The sequence below is a fragment of the Indicator indicator genome, chromosome 2, assembly GCF_027791375.1.
Source record: "Indicator indicator isolate 239-I01 chromosome 2, UM_Iind_1.1, whole genome shotgun sequence".
NCBI classification, from domain to species: domain Eukaryota; kingdom Metazoa; phylum Chordata; class Aves; order Piciformes; family Indicatoridae; genus Indicator; species Indicator indicator.
This window is the reverse complement of record NC_072011.1, coordinates 5,676,061-5,695,164: the sequence shown is the minus strand read 5'-3', so window position 1 is coordinate 5,695,164 and position 19,104 is coordinate 5,676,061. Positions and strand designations below refer to the sequence as shown.

Sequence of the window (19,104 nt, the reverse complement as noted above, 5' to 3'; positions counted from 1 at the left end):
AATGGTCACTGAGAGCAAATGATGGTAATTTAAAGGTCAGTGAAAACTGGCTTAAAGGATACTATTGTCTAAATACTGGAATTTTTCCATGTTCCAATGAGCCAGGGCAGCACAAGTTGTTGAGGTAAATAGAAGTGATCTCACTTGTTTGACTACTTCAGAGTTTAAATAACATTTAAAAGTTGTCTTTTTTTTTTTTAAAGCATCATTAACATTGCAAGATTCCTACTAGACACATGGTTGATGTTGTTTGTTAATGGTTCTTTAGGCAGTTAATGTTAGCATAAAATAATACAAACATGATAGCTATTGAAGCAGAACAGTGGGTTATTTTTTGTCTTAAAAATGAATGGGTTTGGCTCTGGTAAGCCATTCTCTCATTCACAATCTTCAAATAGTTCTATTTGTGTCTGCTGGAGTGTAAGTAATCAAGTTATTTATTGAGCAGCTGTCAGAAGAATTTAAGTAGCCTCTGGAACAAAACAGCTCTGCCTCTTAGAGTATTTCTCAATGTCTGCCTTTATCTTTACAAACAAACACATCCTATTAATTTGCTGTTGTGTGGTTAAGCAACAATACAGAACAGTTGATTGTCCAGATGAATGATACTGTAGGAATATAGTTGCATCAACAAATTCATGTTTTAAGAAATAAAGGAGGAATTATGTGATCTACTCTGATGTGTGAAAAGAATGTCATTATAGTCTGGATACTTAGATTATAAAATGCTTTGCTCTTTGATTTGGTAATAAAGGAGGTGAATCACTAATTAAAAGCCAGTGGTAGCTAGGTATACAAGAATGAATATTAGAACTCAGTTTAGTTTAGCAAAAGTATAGTTAAGAAGTGATTTGATCATGATCTTAACCTATTCATGCGGGGAGCAGAAATGTGATAATAGATAGTTTCATCACCTAGAAAACAGAAGTAAAATAGGAACCAACAGCTTGAAGTTGAAGTCAGCCAAATTAAGCTGGAAATCACACAGAATCACAGGTTGTTAGGGGTTGGAAGGGGCCTTGAAAGATGACCCAGTCCAGCCCCCACTGCCAGAGCAGGATCACCTGGAGCAGGTCACACAGCAATGTGTCCAGCTGGGTTTTGAGTGTCTGCAGTGAAGGAGACTCCACAACCTCTCTGGGCAGCCTGTTCCAGTGCTCTGTCACCCTCACAGTGAAAAACGTTTGTCCTTGTATTCAAAGACACTGCAGTGACAAAGTCTGTTTTCATCTGAAATAGTTTGAGTGCACATTATGGCTTTCAAAATGATGCAGAGACTTTTCAGTTATTAGCAAAGTGACAAGCTATAATTGCTTTATGTACCATAAAAATTGGTTTTCAAGTTTTGCTTAAGGCTTATAGCATTTTGCTCATTTTAACAATGTAATAGCTTTTTGTGTTGGATAAGAGCAGTTAAGGAATGGCTTCTTTGAGTTGCTTTCTATTTGATGAAGGTCTGAATTCTTTGCCCAGTTTAACTGGCTGATATTCTGAGAACAGGAAAGAAGATTGTTTCAACCAAAAAAAGATTCCATTTGCAAAAGTCTTTTTACACTCAAAGTAGCCTTGTAGAGATTGCACACACTTTGGTAGTAGGAATCAGGCTCTCAGAGAACTGGGAGAGTTTAGATTTGTTGGAGAGAACTGATAGGACAGCACCTGTGTGAAGGCTTTTTCTCTTCTCCTCTTTCATTTGCCTTCAGTCTGTAGTTGCCCCTTTTTTCACTCTCACTCCTTCTGTTGTGTTACAATCTACAAAATATAGACTGTATGCCAACTCTGGAGCCTGTTTCAGATGAGGATGGGCAGATGGGGCAACGTGGTGTGATCTGTCCCCTGCCCAGAGATGGATCAGGAGAGTTGCAGCTTGCTGTGAAGCCCAGGTTTCTTCAGTACTGAAGAATTCAGAATGAAGGTCAGCAGCACCTGCAGTTTCAGAGCCAGCTATTTTGTTTGTTGAAATAAATACTCATGCATTGTAGAGTAATGAAATTCACCCTTATACAGAGGACAAGGTAAAAATTTTAGTCAGTCTGAGAACAACTGCATTTCTTAAATCAGCTCACCAGTTGTATATATTAGGCCCTGGAAGTCTCGAATGAATATTGCTCCGCAGATGAACTTGGTAAGATAAGATGCAATTAAAAGTTTGAGTACATTTTATATGATGATGATGGGAGACCATATTGAGCAGTTACAGTGGGCAATGTCACTATTTCTTGGTGAAAAAAAGAGCAGATTGTTCTTTAATATAGGTATATAGGGATATAGGTACTCTTAGTTTCTAGCACAGTATCTGTGTGGTACAGCTTTTCATAATAATAGGAGGGAAATTCATCAGGGATTAAGGAAGCAGTTTACCTCTTTCTTACAAATTATAGGACTTTGGGAGAGTCTAGGCTCAGAAATAAACTGAGGCAGTTCCCTGAGATTTTTGTTATTACTGTTATTATTGTTATGATTAAGCTTGTTGATTTAGGCAGCCTGGGGACATGAAGTCACCTCTACTGTAATTCTATGTACAGTTCATAATTCAAACAACAGTTTTGAACATGTAGGGTTGTGAGAAAAGGTTGAACTTTTTTTCATTAAAAAATGCTTGTCATTTTCTGAGGCATGTTAGATTGCCTCCTGTTATTATAAGAAGACAGAAAAGATTATTCTGTTACTGTGACACTCTGACACATTCTTCTAAACTGTTCTTTAATAGAAGATAGACAAATACATTGCTGGTGGAACTTTGCTTTCTTGAAGCATAATAAACAAATATTCCATTTAATTCTGTTTACATTGCTCTCATAGATCAGAGTTCTGCTAAAAAAAGAGCCAAATTATGATATGTAGAATGACCTCCACATAACTGATAAAATCTTCTACAGTATAGTGAGCTCAGTGACCCAAAATAGATCCACCCTTTGTTGAGTGGACCTCAGTGTCCTAGCACGTGTTCCCCCATCTTCATTTAAATTGTGTGTCTTGCCCCTTTGTTGATTCTTCTGATGGCTGTGCTGTGAGAGCTGAAAAACAACTATAATGTCTAGTAGGTAGCTAAATACATTGTCAGCTTGTGTCACTCTATCCCACTTATGCCATCAATGCTTTTCCAGGACACATTCTTTTCCTCATAGAAAAGAAAAAAAATATGTCATGGTACCTTCTGGTGGCTGTCTGCAGGTAGAATTGTCAATGAATTCAGTCCCAATAATGTAGCTGAATATTTTTGTGTCTCACATGATTGTAAGCTGTGTTTGTCTTGCAACCTCACATAGCTTCGTTGTGGAGGATACCTGAAAGGAGAAAAGTGCTTTAACTGGGGAAAAAAAAAAAAAGGAAGGATCAGGAAAATAGATCCAGTTAAAAGAATAAAAGAGGCTTGTCTCTTTTTCTGTGTCCTTAAATCTAATAGTATCTTCTCAGCCAGTCTGGTATGTCCAGAAATGTTTTATTAATCTGCAGAAAGAATGGAGAGAAGGGAAGAAGGAGGGGAGTGAAATGCTTTCAACGTGACTGTTTACATTTCAGCTCCTATTGTCCATTGTTGTTTGAATGTGATCTGTCTTGAACAGATTTCTGAAATACACTCTCAACACTTATTCAGAGGTCCTTACAAGTGTTCTAAATAAACTCCTTCTGGAGCAGCCACCCTGCCTTTATTTGCCTCTGCTGAGGAATTTATTCCATGGAGACCTCTCTCCCTAGCTTGCAAGGAAGAGGTCATCTAACCACGCTGGGCTGGGCTCTTTAGAAAATCAATACCAAATCTTGCTTCATTTAACCTGAATTTATTAGGTTGGTGTAAATTGGAGGGTGGGGAGGAGAGGGGTGATGCCTCTACATAGCTTTCCTCCTGCACTCTCTGTTTTCTCCTACACACTCATCTCTCTCACTTGACTCTCTCCGAGGCTAGCAATTTTGATAAGCTCTGTTTAATGATTTAAGAGTTTACATAGTTTTTTATAAAATGACTCACTGTACAATACACCAGAAAGGAAGCATCTGCATTTATTTTCATCTGCTTTGCTTTGCTGCTTTATGAGTATTTCACTGTTTAGGGACAGCTTTTTTTTTTTTTTTTTCCCCTCATGTAGCTGGCTCACAAATCAAAATGTTTGTATGCTGTAAATGCCACTACTAATGGAAAGTGCTGTAAATATTAACCCTCCTTCTCCTGAGGATTGTTGCTTTCCCTGGGGTGAAAGAATTCATCTGCTGACAGGCCTTACTTATCAAGAGGCAAATGATAGATGTAATCATCCAGCCTGCTGCATTAGCTCTGAGCATGGGGAATGGACTCAGAAGGGGAATTGATTGGGAATGCCAGCATCAGAGAATTCCCTGTTGTAGAGGAAAATGCCTAAAATGAAACTTAAACAGTTAAAAATACCTAGCCAGAAATGAGTGGGGAGTGAGGATCAGGGAAGTCATTCTTCTGTACTCAGCACTGGTTAGACCACACCTGGAGTCCTGTGTCCAGTTCTGGGCCCCGCAGTTTAAGAAAGATGTTGAGATGCTGGAATGTGTCCAGAGAAGGGCAACAAAGCTGGGGAGGGGTGTGGGGCACAGCCCTGTGAGGAGAGGCTGAGGGAGCTGGGGGTGTTTAGCCTGGAGAAGAGGAGGCTCAGGGGGGACCTTATTGTTCTCTACAACTCCCTGAAAGGAGGTTGTAGCCAGGTGGGGGTTGGTCTCTTCTCCCAGGCAACCAGTGACAGAACTGGTTTCAGAACAATTTCAGTTGTATATTTTTGATGTCAGAGGGGAAAAGACACATAATATGACATTAAAATTAAAATTCAATGTAAAAACAGAGATCAGAGGGTAATTTATATATGTATAATCTAATATGTATGAAATACATAAACACACGAATTTAAATATAACGTTTGGACTCATTTTGGTGTCTTGACTAACAGACTGTTTAACATTGCAGGAAACATTTTCCTTGACTTGGAATACTTGCAGTCATATCTGACAAGTGTTTACCTGAGTTACTGGGTTTTTTTAGACCCATGTGGGCAAGTAGCTACAGATATATTATAGTAGACTTAGATTTAAATTATTTTGGAATAGTCTTCCCTGATTTTTACTTTCTAATAGGTGGATGAAATGCTTTAGAATAATTCCAGAAGACAACTTCTTATACTTATTAAAGCAAAATTTAGTTACAAGAAGCCATCTTGGCATGTATTTAGTGTTTGATATTTTCTTCATGGGTTTGAAAGGCTGAATTTAGTGTGACAATTTTTTTTCCAGTATCTCAGAGAAGTAGATAAGAAATAGACTTAAATTAAGTTGAATTGGACCTGGATGTATATTTGCATGTCAAGTAAAATAAATGAAGTATAAAATGCTGAAGAGTAGGATAAGATACGGTGTCAGTTTTGCTTCTATAATAAATGAAAAAACAAAATGAGAATTTGCCTCTTCTGTGATTTTGTTTTATACTCTTCTGTATTCGTGGAACTAAAAGCCAGTATACAGATGCTCTTCAAAGTAAATATTTGGCATGCTCAGAGCTGTAGGACGTGCAACAAACTTACAAATCAAAGAGATTTTCATATGGAGAAGATAGTTTCCCACTTTTGGCGGTGTCAAGAGGGCAATCTAATTAAATAGGCAGCCTGTTTTCTAAACACATAACTGAATGCTTTTGAATTATTTTACGTAATGATAACATTCTTTGGGGTTTTATTCATTAATTCGAACTTTGGCTTGGTCTTGTCTGTAAATGCTAAGACTGCTGAGGCAGTAGTGGTCACTGTCATATGGTGAACATGAGGTCTGGGACAATTAACAAACATATTTGAACAGATCAAGTGCTCAGTGAGCTTTAAAACCAACAGCAGTTTTCAGAAGTTTCTCACTGTTCAGTGGAGCTTTGCTGAGTAGTATGTTCTCTGACTTCTACTAAATGCAGACATTTCCTTTACTCATTCATGCAAAATTGAGCACTTAGTATTGAACTGAAACAATGTATGTTGGAAACACATTTGCATAGAGTATTATTTAATTGATTTATCCTAAAGTATTTAATTGAGTTGTACTAAGGTATTTAATTGATTTATACTAAAGTATGTAATTTTTTATATGAAAAGTTTTATTTGTTTGTTTGTTTTTTATTTGCAGAGGCCTTTTCATTAGTATCCATGACCGGGGACACATCAGTACAATGCTTAAGTCCTGGCCAGAAAGTGTTGTCAAAGTAAGTTCACTTTTAGCTGCATGACAAAGCTGACACAGTTTTGCATCCAGGGTAACTTGATTAAGATATTTTGGTAAGCTTTTTATCAATTAGTTGCCAGTGGTTTCTTAGCTCATTTTTAAAATAGAAAGAAGGTTGTTACAACCAAAGTTTGAGACTTTAAACACTTCCTTGTTTAATGATTGTTTGGTCATTTACACTGAACATTATTCATCCAAATAAAACTCAAATGCTTTTTCTGCATTTCAGGGAATCACAGAGTGGTTGAGGTAGGAAGGCACCTCTGAAGGTCATCTAGTCCCTCCTGCTGCTCAAGCCAGGTCAGCCAGGGCAGGTTACTCATGGCTGTGCCCAGTCTGTGGATTTTGAGTGTCACCAAGGGTGGAGACTCCACAAGATCTCTTGACAGCCCATTCTCATGTTTGGATTAATAGTTGTCCACATACAATACCTTATGAGCTCTCACACAGAAATTATTACATTTCCAACTAAAATGGCTTGTCACAGAGTATGACAAGGAAATTATTGTGTTGTCAGCTGCTTGTTGTACTCAGCACTTCCATCCTTTACTATGAAAAATCTGCTTTTTTAGTGCAGACAGTCCTATGGGGTTTAATGAGTTCTTTTATTTCTGTCAATGAAAACATGTACTTCCTCGTCTGTATAACTATGATGGAGTGTGTTATTTGCTTGAGGAAGGAGGAATACATCTTTGAAGGATAAAACCCAGTTGGCTATAGACAGCCCTGTCAAATTCTAGCAGGAGTGTCTGCCTTTCGTTCTGCTCAAAACAATCATGAAAAGACCAGGGATCTGGGGTTCTTTTTTTTGGGTGGATAACTTCTTTTGCCTTCCTATTGTGTTTTCGTACTGCTGACAGAAAAGCCTAAGAGGGAACAGTGCCAGTTTCCTTATAATGTAATGCTAAATACCTCTCTTCTGTATTCTTAAAAGTTTTATATGAAAGTCGTAGAATCACAGAGTCATTCAGGTTGGAAAAGACCCTTGAGTTCATCAGGTCCAACCATTGACCCTACTCTATGAAGTTCATCACTAAACCATATTGCTAAGTCTTACATCTAAATGACCTTTAAACACATGAAGTGATGAGTTTACAGTGAAGCCAGAGCCTAAGAGAGTGTAACAAAACCACAGTGAAATACAATAAAAGAGTTCTAGGCCTTTGCTGTATTGTTAATTTGTTTGTATCTGTTTGAAGTTTTGTATGGAAATTAAACAAAAAATATGATAAGATAACAGAGTACTTAGTACATGCAAAGAAAGAAGTGGTTTTCACAGTGCTTTTATTTCTTCCTCCAGGCTATTGTGGTGACAGATGGAGAACGCATTCTTGGTCTTGGAGACCTTGGCTGTTATGGCATGGGCATTCCAGTTGGCAAACTGGCACTTTATACAGCATGTGGTGGAATAAAGCCTCACGAGTGCCTACCAGTGATGTTGGATGTGGGAACAGATAATGAGGTAAATCCTTTTCGGAGGTGCAGTGAGTATGAGCTGTTTGAAGGGAACTGTATGAAAGTTACATTGTAAATTGTAAAGTACTGGTTTTCTTTTTTATGATGCTGGCTTTGATTGTGTGCAAACTGCAAAGTCCTATGGAAAAAGTCTCATCCTAATGCAGATGTAGGCTGCTGTGTGAGGCTCAAGTAATTATAGCGCTGTTGTCTGTAAAAGTGCTGCAGACATTGTGTATGTTCAAAAATGGTATGGGAAATTTGATCTCATGAAGTAGGGGATGATAGGGTTAAAGCAACAATGTAAGGCAGCATTCTTTCTCCCCTTCTGCTTCAGAATTCCTCTGCAGGGATTTCAGAGGTGAATTCTGACTGTGCCTCTCATTTTGGTGAACATCTTGCAGCTACTGCCTGGTCTCTGCTGGGAATGCATGTCTACCTACTTCAGTTGTGTATGGATTTAGCTATAGAAAGCACTGTAGTGCTATCAGTTTTCCCAAAAATGAAGTCCTAGTGCTTCAGGCACTTACCCTCTGCAGACCTTACTCTCTTTGACTTGGCTTCCCATTTGTGTGAAGTGCACAGACTTAAATTTGTTGAAAATTTGCTCTACTATTCCCAGGAGTCTTAGGACTGTTAGTTAATTACTGGCCCCTGTTCTTCCTTCCTTTTTTTTCTGAAACAGTACTTGAGTTGGTGACTTTGTCTGATGTCTAATTAGATATCACCAGCAATATCATTATCACAGAATCACAGACTGGTCGGGGTTGTAAGGGACCTCAAATAATCATCTAGTCCAACCCCTGACACTAGAGCAGGATCACCTAGAGTAAATCACACAGGAACATGTCCAGGTGGGTTTTTAATCCTTGGAAAGATGGAGACCTCACAACCTCTCTGGGCAGCCTGTTCCAGTGCTCTGTCACTCCCAAAGGGAAGAATTTTCCCTATATGTGTATATGGAACCCCCTGTGTTCTGATTTGTGTCCATTGCCCCTTTCCTGGGCACCACGGAGAAGGGTCTGGCTCCATCCTCCTGACACTCATCCTTTACATATTGATAAGCATTAATTAGATCCCCCCTCAGTCCCCTCCAGGCTAAACAGATCCAGCTCTTTTAGCCTTTCATCATAAGGTAGATGTTCCAGTCCCCTAATCATCTTAGTGATTCTCTAATAGACTCTCTGCAGTAGTTCCTTATCATTGACAGAATCACAGAAACATTCAGGTTGGAAAAGAGCCTCAGGATTACCAAGTCCAACCCAGAACTCTGCAAGGTTCACCCCTAAATCATATCCCCAAGCACCACATCCAAATGACCTTTAAACACATCCATGTCCTTCTTGAACTGAGGACCCCAGAACTGCCTTAGCAGAAATAGTTTTTAGGCTATGCACAATGAAAGTATCAGAGATTTATGTGTATTATAGCTAGAGAAAGCATTCCTGTACCAGTAAACTGAGTTGGGAGTTCCAGATTGTTGGGTTGGGTGTGTAGACACACCTCCACCCATGCCCCACTGGCATAATTTATAAAATATATCATGAAAGCATTGCTGAACTGAGAAATACTCTGCTACCCTCCCTCTCGATCCCTGAAGAAGTCCCTTCTGAAAGCAGACACACTTACTTGTGAGATATGTCTGAATGCTGCAGCACATAGCCATAGCAAATCACATCCAAGTCCCATTAGCTGTGAAATGGTTTTAATACTGGTTTGAACAGCTGGGCCAGCTAAGCACTCTATTAGTCAGAGTTTCTAGGCAGTAAATTGTATCAGCTACTTCTCATTCTGCAGCAGGCTTTACATTTTGCATTTATGCTTGAGTTTGATTGCAGTATTTTATTTTTCATAGTTTATTATTTTCTTGAAAGCTATCAAACTTATATCTGAGTATCTACACACATACACATACACACAGAATCAAAGAATCACAGAATCAACCAGGTTGGAAAAGACCTCAGAGATCATTAAGTCCAACCTAATACCTGACACCTCCTGACAACTCAACCATGGCTCCAAGTGCCACATCCAAGCTTTTTTTGAACACCTCCAGGGATTTTGACTCCACCACCTCCCTGGGCAGCACATTCCACTGGCCAATTAATTTTTCTGTGAAGAACTTTCTCCTCACCTCAAGCCTAAACTTCCCCTGGCGCAGCTTGAGACTGTGTCCTCTTGTTCCGTCACTGGTTGCCACACACATATACATATATATATATATATATATGTATATACATACACAAGCAAAAGAAGCTTACCTATAACAGTAGCTCAACTTTCATGTCACTGTTCTTGTGACCTAAACAATGAGTTCAATGTGTGTAAAAGAGTGGCAAGACTAAAGCATTAAACGATGCTTAAAAATTGTGTTAGTTGGGGTTTGTTGATCCTCTGGAATATTCACCTTCTGATCCCTGCTGTTGTGGCTCTTTGGAATATGGCATCTGCTTGTAGGTCCATATTATGAACTGCTTGAGTTTAGTTATACAGTGCAATTAAAAGCTGAGCTTGTTTTAGTCCCTGGCCAGCACAGTGGTTAGCAGTGCAAGACAGGACTGCTCCTGCTGGGGTGCTTTTTATTCCTGCTGAGGTGTACGTCATGCTTAGATGTGCACATGCTGCCTGACAGTTTTAAATCCCCATTTACCAGTACAAGACACATTTAATTAAGTTTAAATAATTGGGAGATTGAGTAGAGAGTTGGGTTTTTATGTTGTTTTTTTTCCAGTGCTGTAGCAGATGCAAGGAATTCTATTAGCTTATGGATCAGTGTCATTTTGCAGGGCTGAGGTGAATAAGTTAGCAGCGTGACAGAAAACAAGGCTATGAATCATGGTTGGGTTATGGTCTACTTGGGAAGCCAGCACAATTCCTCTACAATTCAAAATGCAGATGTTTGGTGTCTTTTTCTAATGGGGTCTGGTTGCTCAGATGTTTAAGCTTTTATCTAACAGCTGTAACTGGGAATGAGAACTCTGAATTCTGCTGCAGGATTATGAACAGGTGGAACTCTACTGCTGTACCCCTTGTCTTTAGAGACTGCATGGGCCTGGAGATTTTCATTAACTGGAACTTGAGTACAGTCCCTTGGCTACTTTACTCAAAATCAGGGATCCAGGGGTGAATATCATCTCTTCAACACCCTCCCTCTCCTTCAGCAGAACATCTCAGTTCCCTCCCTGACCCTGATGTCCATGAAAGCAGGTGGTGGCCATTGCAGAGAACTGAAATGACCAAAAAGTGATTGCATTTTGCCAGCTAAGATGGTTATATCAGGTCAAGATGCTGTGTAAAATCTAAACCTCTTGGACAGATAACTATTTTCATGCTGCATTTTTTTACTCTAGCCAGGACTTTCCATAGTATGACACAATACAAATCACTCTTATAACTTGAGTACATATAAATAATAATTGTGCTGAACATGTTTTTTGAAACGTGCAGATGTTTTCTATTTAGATTAGTTCCTTTTCCCATTCCATGGGGGCCTCAGTGCTTTAAAATATGTATTTTTGGCAACTGTAATGCAGTTGTACAGAACCTGCAAATTCTCTAGTAAGATTAAATGTTACTTTAAAACAGATTGCAAGAAAAGCTTCGCAAATTCTCATCCTATATTGTTTCATTGTGTACAGGACCCAAAACAGGAACTCTGAGGAGCAACTCACTCAGTTTCTGGTGGTTATTAACAGCCTTATTGCTGTTAGTTTCAGCAGAGGTATTTTTAGCCATGGTTTTATCCTGCTACTCATAAAACTGAGAATAGAGAAGAGAGGCAAGTAAAGCATTTTTGTGCAACTGCCTAGATAATAAGCAAGAGAAATGGAAACTGCTTACTTGTGAGTACAAATTGATCTATAGAAAGACTTGCATGACCAAATCAGTAAATTACTCCATGTAATCAGTGTGAGACTGGATGTCCAAAAGAAGCATTGTTGACCACTGCCAAAACTAATATGCTTGTTTCATAATTCATTGAGAAATTGGAGGCAAGTAGTTGCTAGTAAGACATTCTTATCCAAAGCATTTGAAACATTATTTGTAGTATTAGTTAATCACTGCAGACCATGACAAGCTCACTAGATGTTATCCCTTACCCAATAGCCATGGATTTTTCAAATGTGAGAATGATGCTTCTCAGGTGAGATATCAATCCAAGTAAAACATACTCAGGCACCAATCTCAGAACTGATGTGAAATTGTTGTTGGAAATCCTGAGGTAATGTGATCTCTGGATTCTGGACATTCATCTAATGTTATGGAGCTTCAACAAGGCCAAATGCCAGGTCCTGCATTTGGGTCACAACAACCCCAAGCAATGCTACAGGCTTGGGGCAGTGTGGCTGGAAAGCTGTCTGCCAGAAAGGGACCTGGGGGTGATAATGGACAAGCAACTGAATAGGAGCAAGCAGTGTGCCCAGGTGGCCAAGAAAGCCAAAGGCATCCTGGCTGGGATGAGAAATGCTGTGTCCAGCAGGAGCAGGGAGGGGATTGTCCCCTTGGACTCAGCTCTGGTGAGGCCACACCTTGAGTATTGAATCCAGTTTTGGGCACCTCAATCCAAGAGAGATGTGGAGGTGCTGGAGCCAGGGCAGAGGAGGGCAAGGAAGCTGTGAAGGGCCTGGAGAACAAATCTGATGAAGAGTGACTGAAGGAGCTGGGGATGGTTAGTTTGGAAAAGAGGAGGCTGAGGAGAGACCTCATTGCTGTCTACAACTACCTGAAAGGAGGTTGTGGAGAGGCTGGTGCTGGTCTCCTCTCACAGGTAATTAGTGATAGAACAAGAGGGGATGGCCTCAAGCTGCGACTGGGTAGGTTTAGACTGGACATTAGGAAAAATGTTTTCCCAGCAAGAGTGGTCAGGGATTGGAATGTGCTGCCCAGGGAGGTGGTTGAGTCCCCAACCCTGGATGTGTCTGAAGGTGGTTTGGATGTGGTGTTGGGGCTATGGTTTTGGGGTGAACCTTGTAGAGTAGGGTTGTTGGTTGGACTTGGTGATCCTGAGTGTCTTTTCCAACCTGATTGTTTCTGTGATTCTGTTAATCTTTTTGGAACAGTTAAAGAAGCAGCTTGCAAAAGAAATCTATATGGCTGTCAAGGTACACCTTAATGGAGACCTTCCTGAAACACATCTACTCAGGAGTATAAGTGGGATGGTTTAAAGATTATAGAAATCAAGCTGAATCAAGGGAAAACATTTAAACATTAAAATGTGAATGATGATTGCTTGCTACTTAAAACACGTTATTAAACTCTCACAAAATGCACACTGTTGAGGCAATCTTATTGGGTAAAAATCAGCTTGGCTTACAGGGATGTGAAAACTGGCAAAAAAGAAAAAGAAACAGGAAAACCCAGTAATAGAAACCAAATTCAAAATCTGGGTTTATAGGCAATAAAAAAGGCAAAATACAGTAAAGAAAAGAAACTTAATCCACATTAATTTTGAACACTAAGAATGAGATTTTCTATTGTTCTGATGGGAGTACTTGTGGAAGTATTAGATTGTCAGTATGAATATGGTACATATTTTTTAAATGTCAGTTTTATCTTTCTTGGCTTGAAGTCTTTTCTGTTTTATTGGGAGCAAATTAATATGTTAAAGAAAAGCTTTAAAAATTAGTCACGGTCTTTAAATCAGAATGGCCAAATAATGCTTTGGCCAGTCACAGACTCGTGGAATCACAGAATCAACCAAGTTGGCAAAGACCTCAGATATCACGAAGTCCAACCTATTACCTAATACCTAACACTTCCTGACAGCTAAACCATGGCTCCAAGTGCCACATCCAGTCTTTTCTTGAACACCTCCAGGGATGGTGACTCCACCACCTCCCTGGGCAGCACATCCCAATGGCCAATCTCTCTTTCTGGGAAGAAATATCTCTTCACCTCGAGCCTAAACTTCCCCTGGTGTAGCTTGAGACTGTGTCCTCTTGTTCTGTTGCTGGTTGCCTGGGAGAAGAGACCAACCCCCTCCTGGCTACAACCTCCCTTCAGGTAGTTGTAGACAGCAATGAGGTCACCCCTGAGCCTCCTCTTCTCCAGGCTAAACACCCCCAGCTCCCTCAGCCTCTCCTCACAGGGCTGTGCTCCACCAGCCTCGTTGCCCTTCTCTGGACACATTGAATTGTCTCAATGTCCTTCTTAAAATGAGGAGCCCAGAACTGGACACAGGACTCAAGGTGTGGTCTAACCAGTGCTGAGCACAGGGCACAATGACTTCCCTGCTCCTGCTGGCCACACTATTCCTGATGCAGGCCAGGATGCCATTGGCTCTCTTGGCCACCTGGGCACACTGCTGGCTCATGTTCAGCTGCTGTCAACCAGTACCCCCAGGTCCCTTTCCACCTGGCTGCTCTCCAGCCACTCTGACCCCAGCCTGTAGCTCTGCATGGGGTTGTTGTGGCCAAAGTGCAGCACCTGGCACTTGGACTTGTTGAATGCCATCCTGTTGGACTCTGCCCATCTGTCCAGCCTGTCAAGGTCCCTCTGCAGAGCCCTTCTACCAGATCCACACCTGCTCCCAACTTGGTGTCGTCTGCAAACTTACTAATGGTGGACTCTATCTGCTCATCCAGATCATCAATAAAGACATTAAGCAGGAATGGGCCCCACACTGATTCCTGGGGGACACCACCACTAGTGACTGGCTGCCATCCTAACACCACCACTCTCTGGGCCTGGTTGATTATATCTGGGATGAATGGAGAAGTTAGGAAAACTGGATTAAATTTAAGATTTTTATTTAAAATACAAAGGTCCTGGTTGCTGTAACCTTATACAAAGAAATATATTGAGGTGCTGGAGTGGGTCCAGAATGAGAGAAGGGATTGGAGGGAAAATCATATGAGAAGAGGCTGAGGGAGCTGGGGTTGTTTAACCTGGAGAAGAGGAGGAGACTCAGGGGAGACCTTATCACACTCTGCAACTACCTGAAGGGAAGTTGTAGTCAGGTGGGGATTAGGCTCTTCTCCCAGGCAACTTGTGACAAGATGAGAGGCTGTGGTATGAAGCTGTGCCAGGGGAGGTTTAGGTTGGATGTTAGGAAGCACTTTCTTATGGAAAGGGGAATTAGACACTGGAATGGACTGCCCAGGGAGGTGGTAGAGTCACCATACCTGGAGGTGTTTAAGGAAAGATTGGATGTGGCACTTAGTGACATGGTTTAGTTGTTCTGGTGGTGTCAGGTCCTAGACTGGGCTTGATGATCTCAGAGGTCTATTCCAGCCTCAATAATTCTGTGATTTTGTGAGTAAAATCAGAAAGTTGATGGCAAAATAACTACTGCTGATTTACATGGGCTTATTGAAAACTCATTTAACCTAATGTTAAAGTGAGCTCATAGATTTTTTTTTTTACTAAATTTTTACTTCCAGTAACACAGTTGAATTCATACTGTTCTTTTTAAGAAACCAGCCCAATGAAATCTTGTGTTTTCAGAGAAAATGTAATTTAAAACATATATTTCTGTGAGGAACAATAAAATATTTGTGGTTTTCTGGTATTTCAGGGTTTTTTTTTTCCCAGATCTGCAATGTTTAATATCTTTATCAGTGACTTGAAGGCAGTATTTTTAGTGTCCAAGGGTCATAGATGAGGCACAGCTTAGTTAAGTACTATTATCCAGACAGAGCAGGGGTGAAATCTAGGAAGACTGATGGCTTGAATTATATAGGAGTCAAACCAGTAATGAAGGGGTTTCTTCTGACCATAAAAATCTTAATCTAATAATGTGTGCTTAACAGAGGAACGAGAACTTAGTTTGTTTGGTACCTTAGAAGAGAAGCTCTGACAGGTTCAGGGCTGCCAGAGCATGTGTAAATTCAATACTGGCAATGGCCAGCTGTGGGGGCTTTGGAAAGATTAATTGTGTGTTAGCATATATACATAAAACATTCACCATCCATTTCAGCTTAGTTAGAGAGCATTCAACTCTTAAACAGGACTTTCACGCAATGCAGAAAACGCGAGGCAGCTGGTATTGGGAGAACTTCTTACATAGGCAGTTTCTAGCAGAAAGCATCTCGGTGTCTTGGAAACAATCCTTTGAGAGCCACACACCAGCCATCAGGATTGCCCAGGTATCAGAAGTCCCTCTAGCTGTAGCTGTGATGGCTTCAAAGAAGCTGAACTTGCAAACCATGCCAGTGGCAAGTGAAGTTCAACAAGACCAAGTGCAGGGTCCTGCATCTGGGTTGGGGCAATCCTGAGCACCAATATAGGCTGGGCAGGGACTGGCTTGAGAGCAGCCCTGAGAAAAGGACTTGGGGGTGCTGGTGGATGAGAAGCTCAACAGGAGCTGTCAATGTGCACTTGCAACCCAGAAAGCCAACCAGAGCCTGGGCTGCATCAAGAGAAGTGTGGCCAGCAGGTCAAGGGAGGTGATTCTCCCCCTCTGCTCAGCTCTGGTGAGACCCCACCTGGAGTACTGCATCCAGTTCTGGAGACCCTATTACAGGAAAGATTTGGAGGTGCTGGAAGGTGTCCAGAGAAGGGCCATGAGGATGGTCAGAGGGCTGGAGCTCCTCTCCTATGGAGACAGACTGAGAGAGTTGGGGCTGTTCAGTCTGGAGAAGAGAAGGCTCTGAGGAGACCTTCTTGTAGCCTTCCAGTATCTGAAGGGGGCTACAAGAAAGGTGGGGAGGGACTTTTTAGGGTGTCAGGGAGTGATAGGACTAGGGGGAATGGAACAAAACTAGAAATGGTAGATCCAGGTGGTGAGACACTGGAACAGGTTTCCCAGGAAGGTGGTAGAAGCCTCATCCCTGGAGGTTTTCCAGGCCAGGCTGGATGTGGCTCTAGGCAACCTGATGTAGTGTGAGGTGTCCCTGCTGATGGCAGGGGTCTTGGAACTAGGTGATTCTTGAAGTCTCTTCCAACCGTGACAATTCTATGATAAATAAAAACATTTAAGTACTAAACAATTCACAAGAAAGAGAAACATGCAGGGCAGCTGCTTCTCCTTCCTCTGCCACACTTTAGGGACTTGTGGGCTGCTATTTCAAGTTATTTCCTGCATAGTTGCTTTGGAACATTTTTTTCCCCTTAACTGACTACAAATATTTTAATGCAATAATGTGACATTTCTCAGGGTTGCCCTAAAAAAATCAATGAATGTGACTGGGCTGGCAGTCATGAGTGTTCTGGAGGTATGACAGGCATCCCTGGTGGAAGACAGAAGCAAGAAAAAATGAGGTGCAAGTTCAAACTCAGTTTTTCAGATCGTGCTGGTTAACTTTCTGCATTTCCACAGACTGCTTCCGATTGTCATAATAACTGGTACCAGTCTTCCAAGATTCATGTTCTTGAAAAATAGCTGCCTATGGATCACAGAATCACAGATTTTAGAGGTTGGAAGGAACCTTCAGAGATCATTGAGTCCAGCCCCCCTGCCAAAGCAGGATCACCTAGGGTAGTCTGCACAGGAATGCATCCAGGTGGGTTTTGAAAGTCTCCAGAGAAGGAGACTCCACAACCCCCCTGGGCAGCCTGTTCCAGAGCTCTGTCACCCTCACTGTAAAGAAGTTACTCCTCATGTTGGGCTGTAAACCTTCTATGTTCAACTTCATATCCATTGTTCCTTGTCTTATCACTGTGCACCACCCAAAAGAGCCTGGCCCCCTCCACTTGACCCCCACCCCTCAGCTATTGAGAGACATTGATCAGATGCCCTCTCAGTCTTCTCTTCTCCACACTAAACAGCCCCAGGGCTCTCAGTCTCTCTTCAGAAGGGAGATGCTCAAGTCTCCTGTGTACAAAGGGAAATTGTTGAAAACACAGAACCAAACCTGCTTTTATTATTCATATTCCAACTGGAATAGAAACCTCTGTAGAAGAAAGATGAGTATAGAGCAAACCTGAAATTCCTTTTTTTTTTATCAGTCTAAGGATATAGATGTATCAAACAAATCATGTAAATTGTGTACAGCTGTAGGACTTTCTGAATAAGAGTCAGTGAAAACTGGCATTTATATTATACACTAGTGGCACTCCTACATAGTTGTTTGTGTAGTAAATGTGTTCTGGAATAACCATTCCTGAATGTTCTCTGAATTTAAAAAGGTCCTTTCTGAATGGTGATTGTTAACATTTGAGACAGCCTTTTCTGTAAAATGCTAGTAACGTGCTGAACTCTATGAATAGAAATTGCTCCTAAGATCTGTTTTTGTATCTAGTGCATACTTGAGAATCTCATTTTTAGTTTGTATTTTATCTGTTCCCTAGCAGTTCTGAGTATTCCTGAATACAAGTGATACTGTGTGTGATCAAAACAAGAACTTTCTAGATACACAGCTTCTCATTTAGTTATGTTAAAATGTTGCTACCCAAGTTAACCTGGTTGACTGAGAAGCTTTATACTGTCTTGCCCTAAGCAGGCCAGAGAAGTGCTCAGGTGTTGTGACCCTATGGTGCTGATTTCTGGGCATGAAAATTTGTAAAAACTACTGAGGGAGTCAATCTTCTGTGGTTTTTGTTATCATTTGGCTGCTGCCTATCTAGACCATTCTGCTGATAGTAGATAATTGCACTCTTCTTCACAAATTACATTCTGTTTCAAAGTGGACTTTGAATGGATTTGAGTGGATTTTGAATTTTTGAATGGACTTTGAGTGGATTTTTTTGCCCCTTAGATCTTGGTGCTAGATCCTTCCTTGGTAGTACACTGCCAGTACTTGAACAAAGGATAAAATACTTGAATAATCATTGTTCTTCCCCTTCCCCTCTGCCAGCTGGCAAAGAAATATTGTGGTGTAGGATATTACTTTTCCTAGAGTCAATGTCATGAGCTATTTTTAATTTTTTTCAGTGTTCAGAAGTAGTGAAAAGTAATGTCATTTATGAATTACAATTTTGTCTAGCCCATTGTGCAGAAGAAAAAAAAGGACATGTTTTTTTAATTTGCAGGAGTTGCTAGTTTCCATATAAATATATTCAGTTATTTGGAGTGGACATAAGTATGTGGTAGAGGAGGGAATGGACAAGTAGAATCTGTTTTTATAGATGCATCTTCTAGAATTGGGAGGGTTTAGAATAAGCTTTTAAGTGTGTTTCAGAAGATCCCACCTCTAAAATAAAGATGACATCACCCATTATTCCCAAACATGCTTTATTTAAACAATAGGGTCTGTTTAGTCTTGAGACTGTCTAGTCACCTCTCCTGTGAGGACACACTGAGAGATCTGGGGCTCTTCAGTCTGGAGAAGAAAAGGCTCCAAGGAAAACTTATTGTGACTTCCAGTATCTGAAGGGGGCCTCCAAGAAAGCTGGGGAGGGACTTTTTAGGGTGTCAGGTAGTGACAGGACTAGGGGGAATGGAACAAAGCTGGAAGTGAGGAGATTCAGATTGGATGTTAGGAAGAAGTTTTTCCCCATGAGGGTGGTGAGACACTAGAACAGGTTGCCCAGGGAGGTGGTGGAAGCCTC

General features: G+C 40.9%; 1 protein-coding gene across 1 annotated transcript in view; it reads left to right on the top strand.

The window, feature by feature from the left end:
- Positions 1–19,104, top strand: part of ME1 (malic enzyme 1) — a 236,659-nt gene that overhangs the window by 72,693 nt on the left and 144,862 nt on the right. The window contains exons 4-5 of the mRNA XM_054394230.1: positions 6,124–6,199; positions 7,520–7,681. Coding sequence (XP_054250205.1) covers positions 6,124–6,199; positions 7,520–7,681 — 238 coding nt within the window. The remainder of the gene's footprint in view (positions 1–6,123; positions 6,200–7,519; positions 7,682–19,104) is intronic.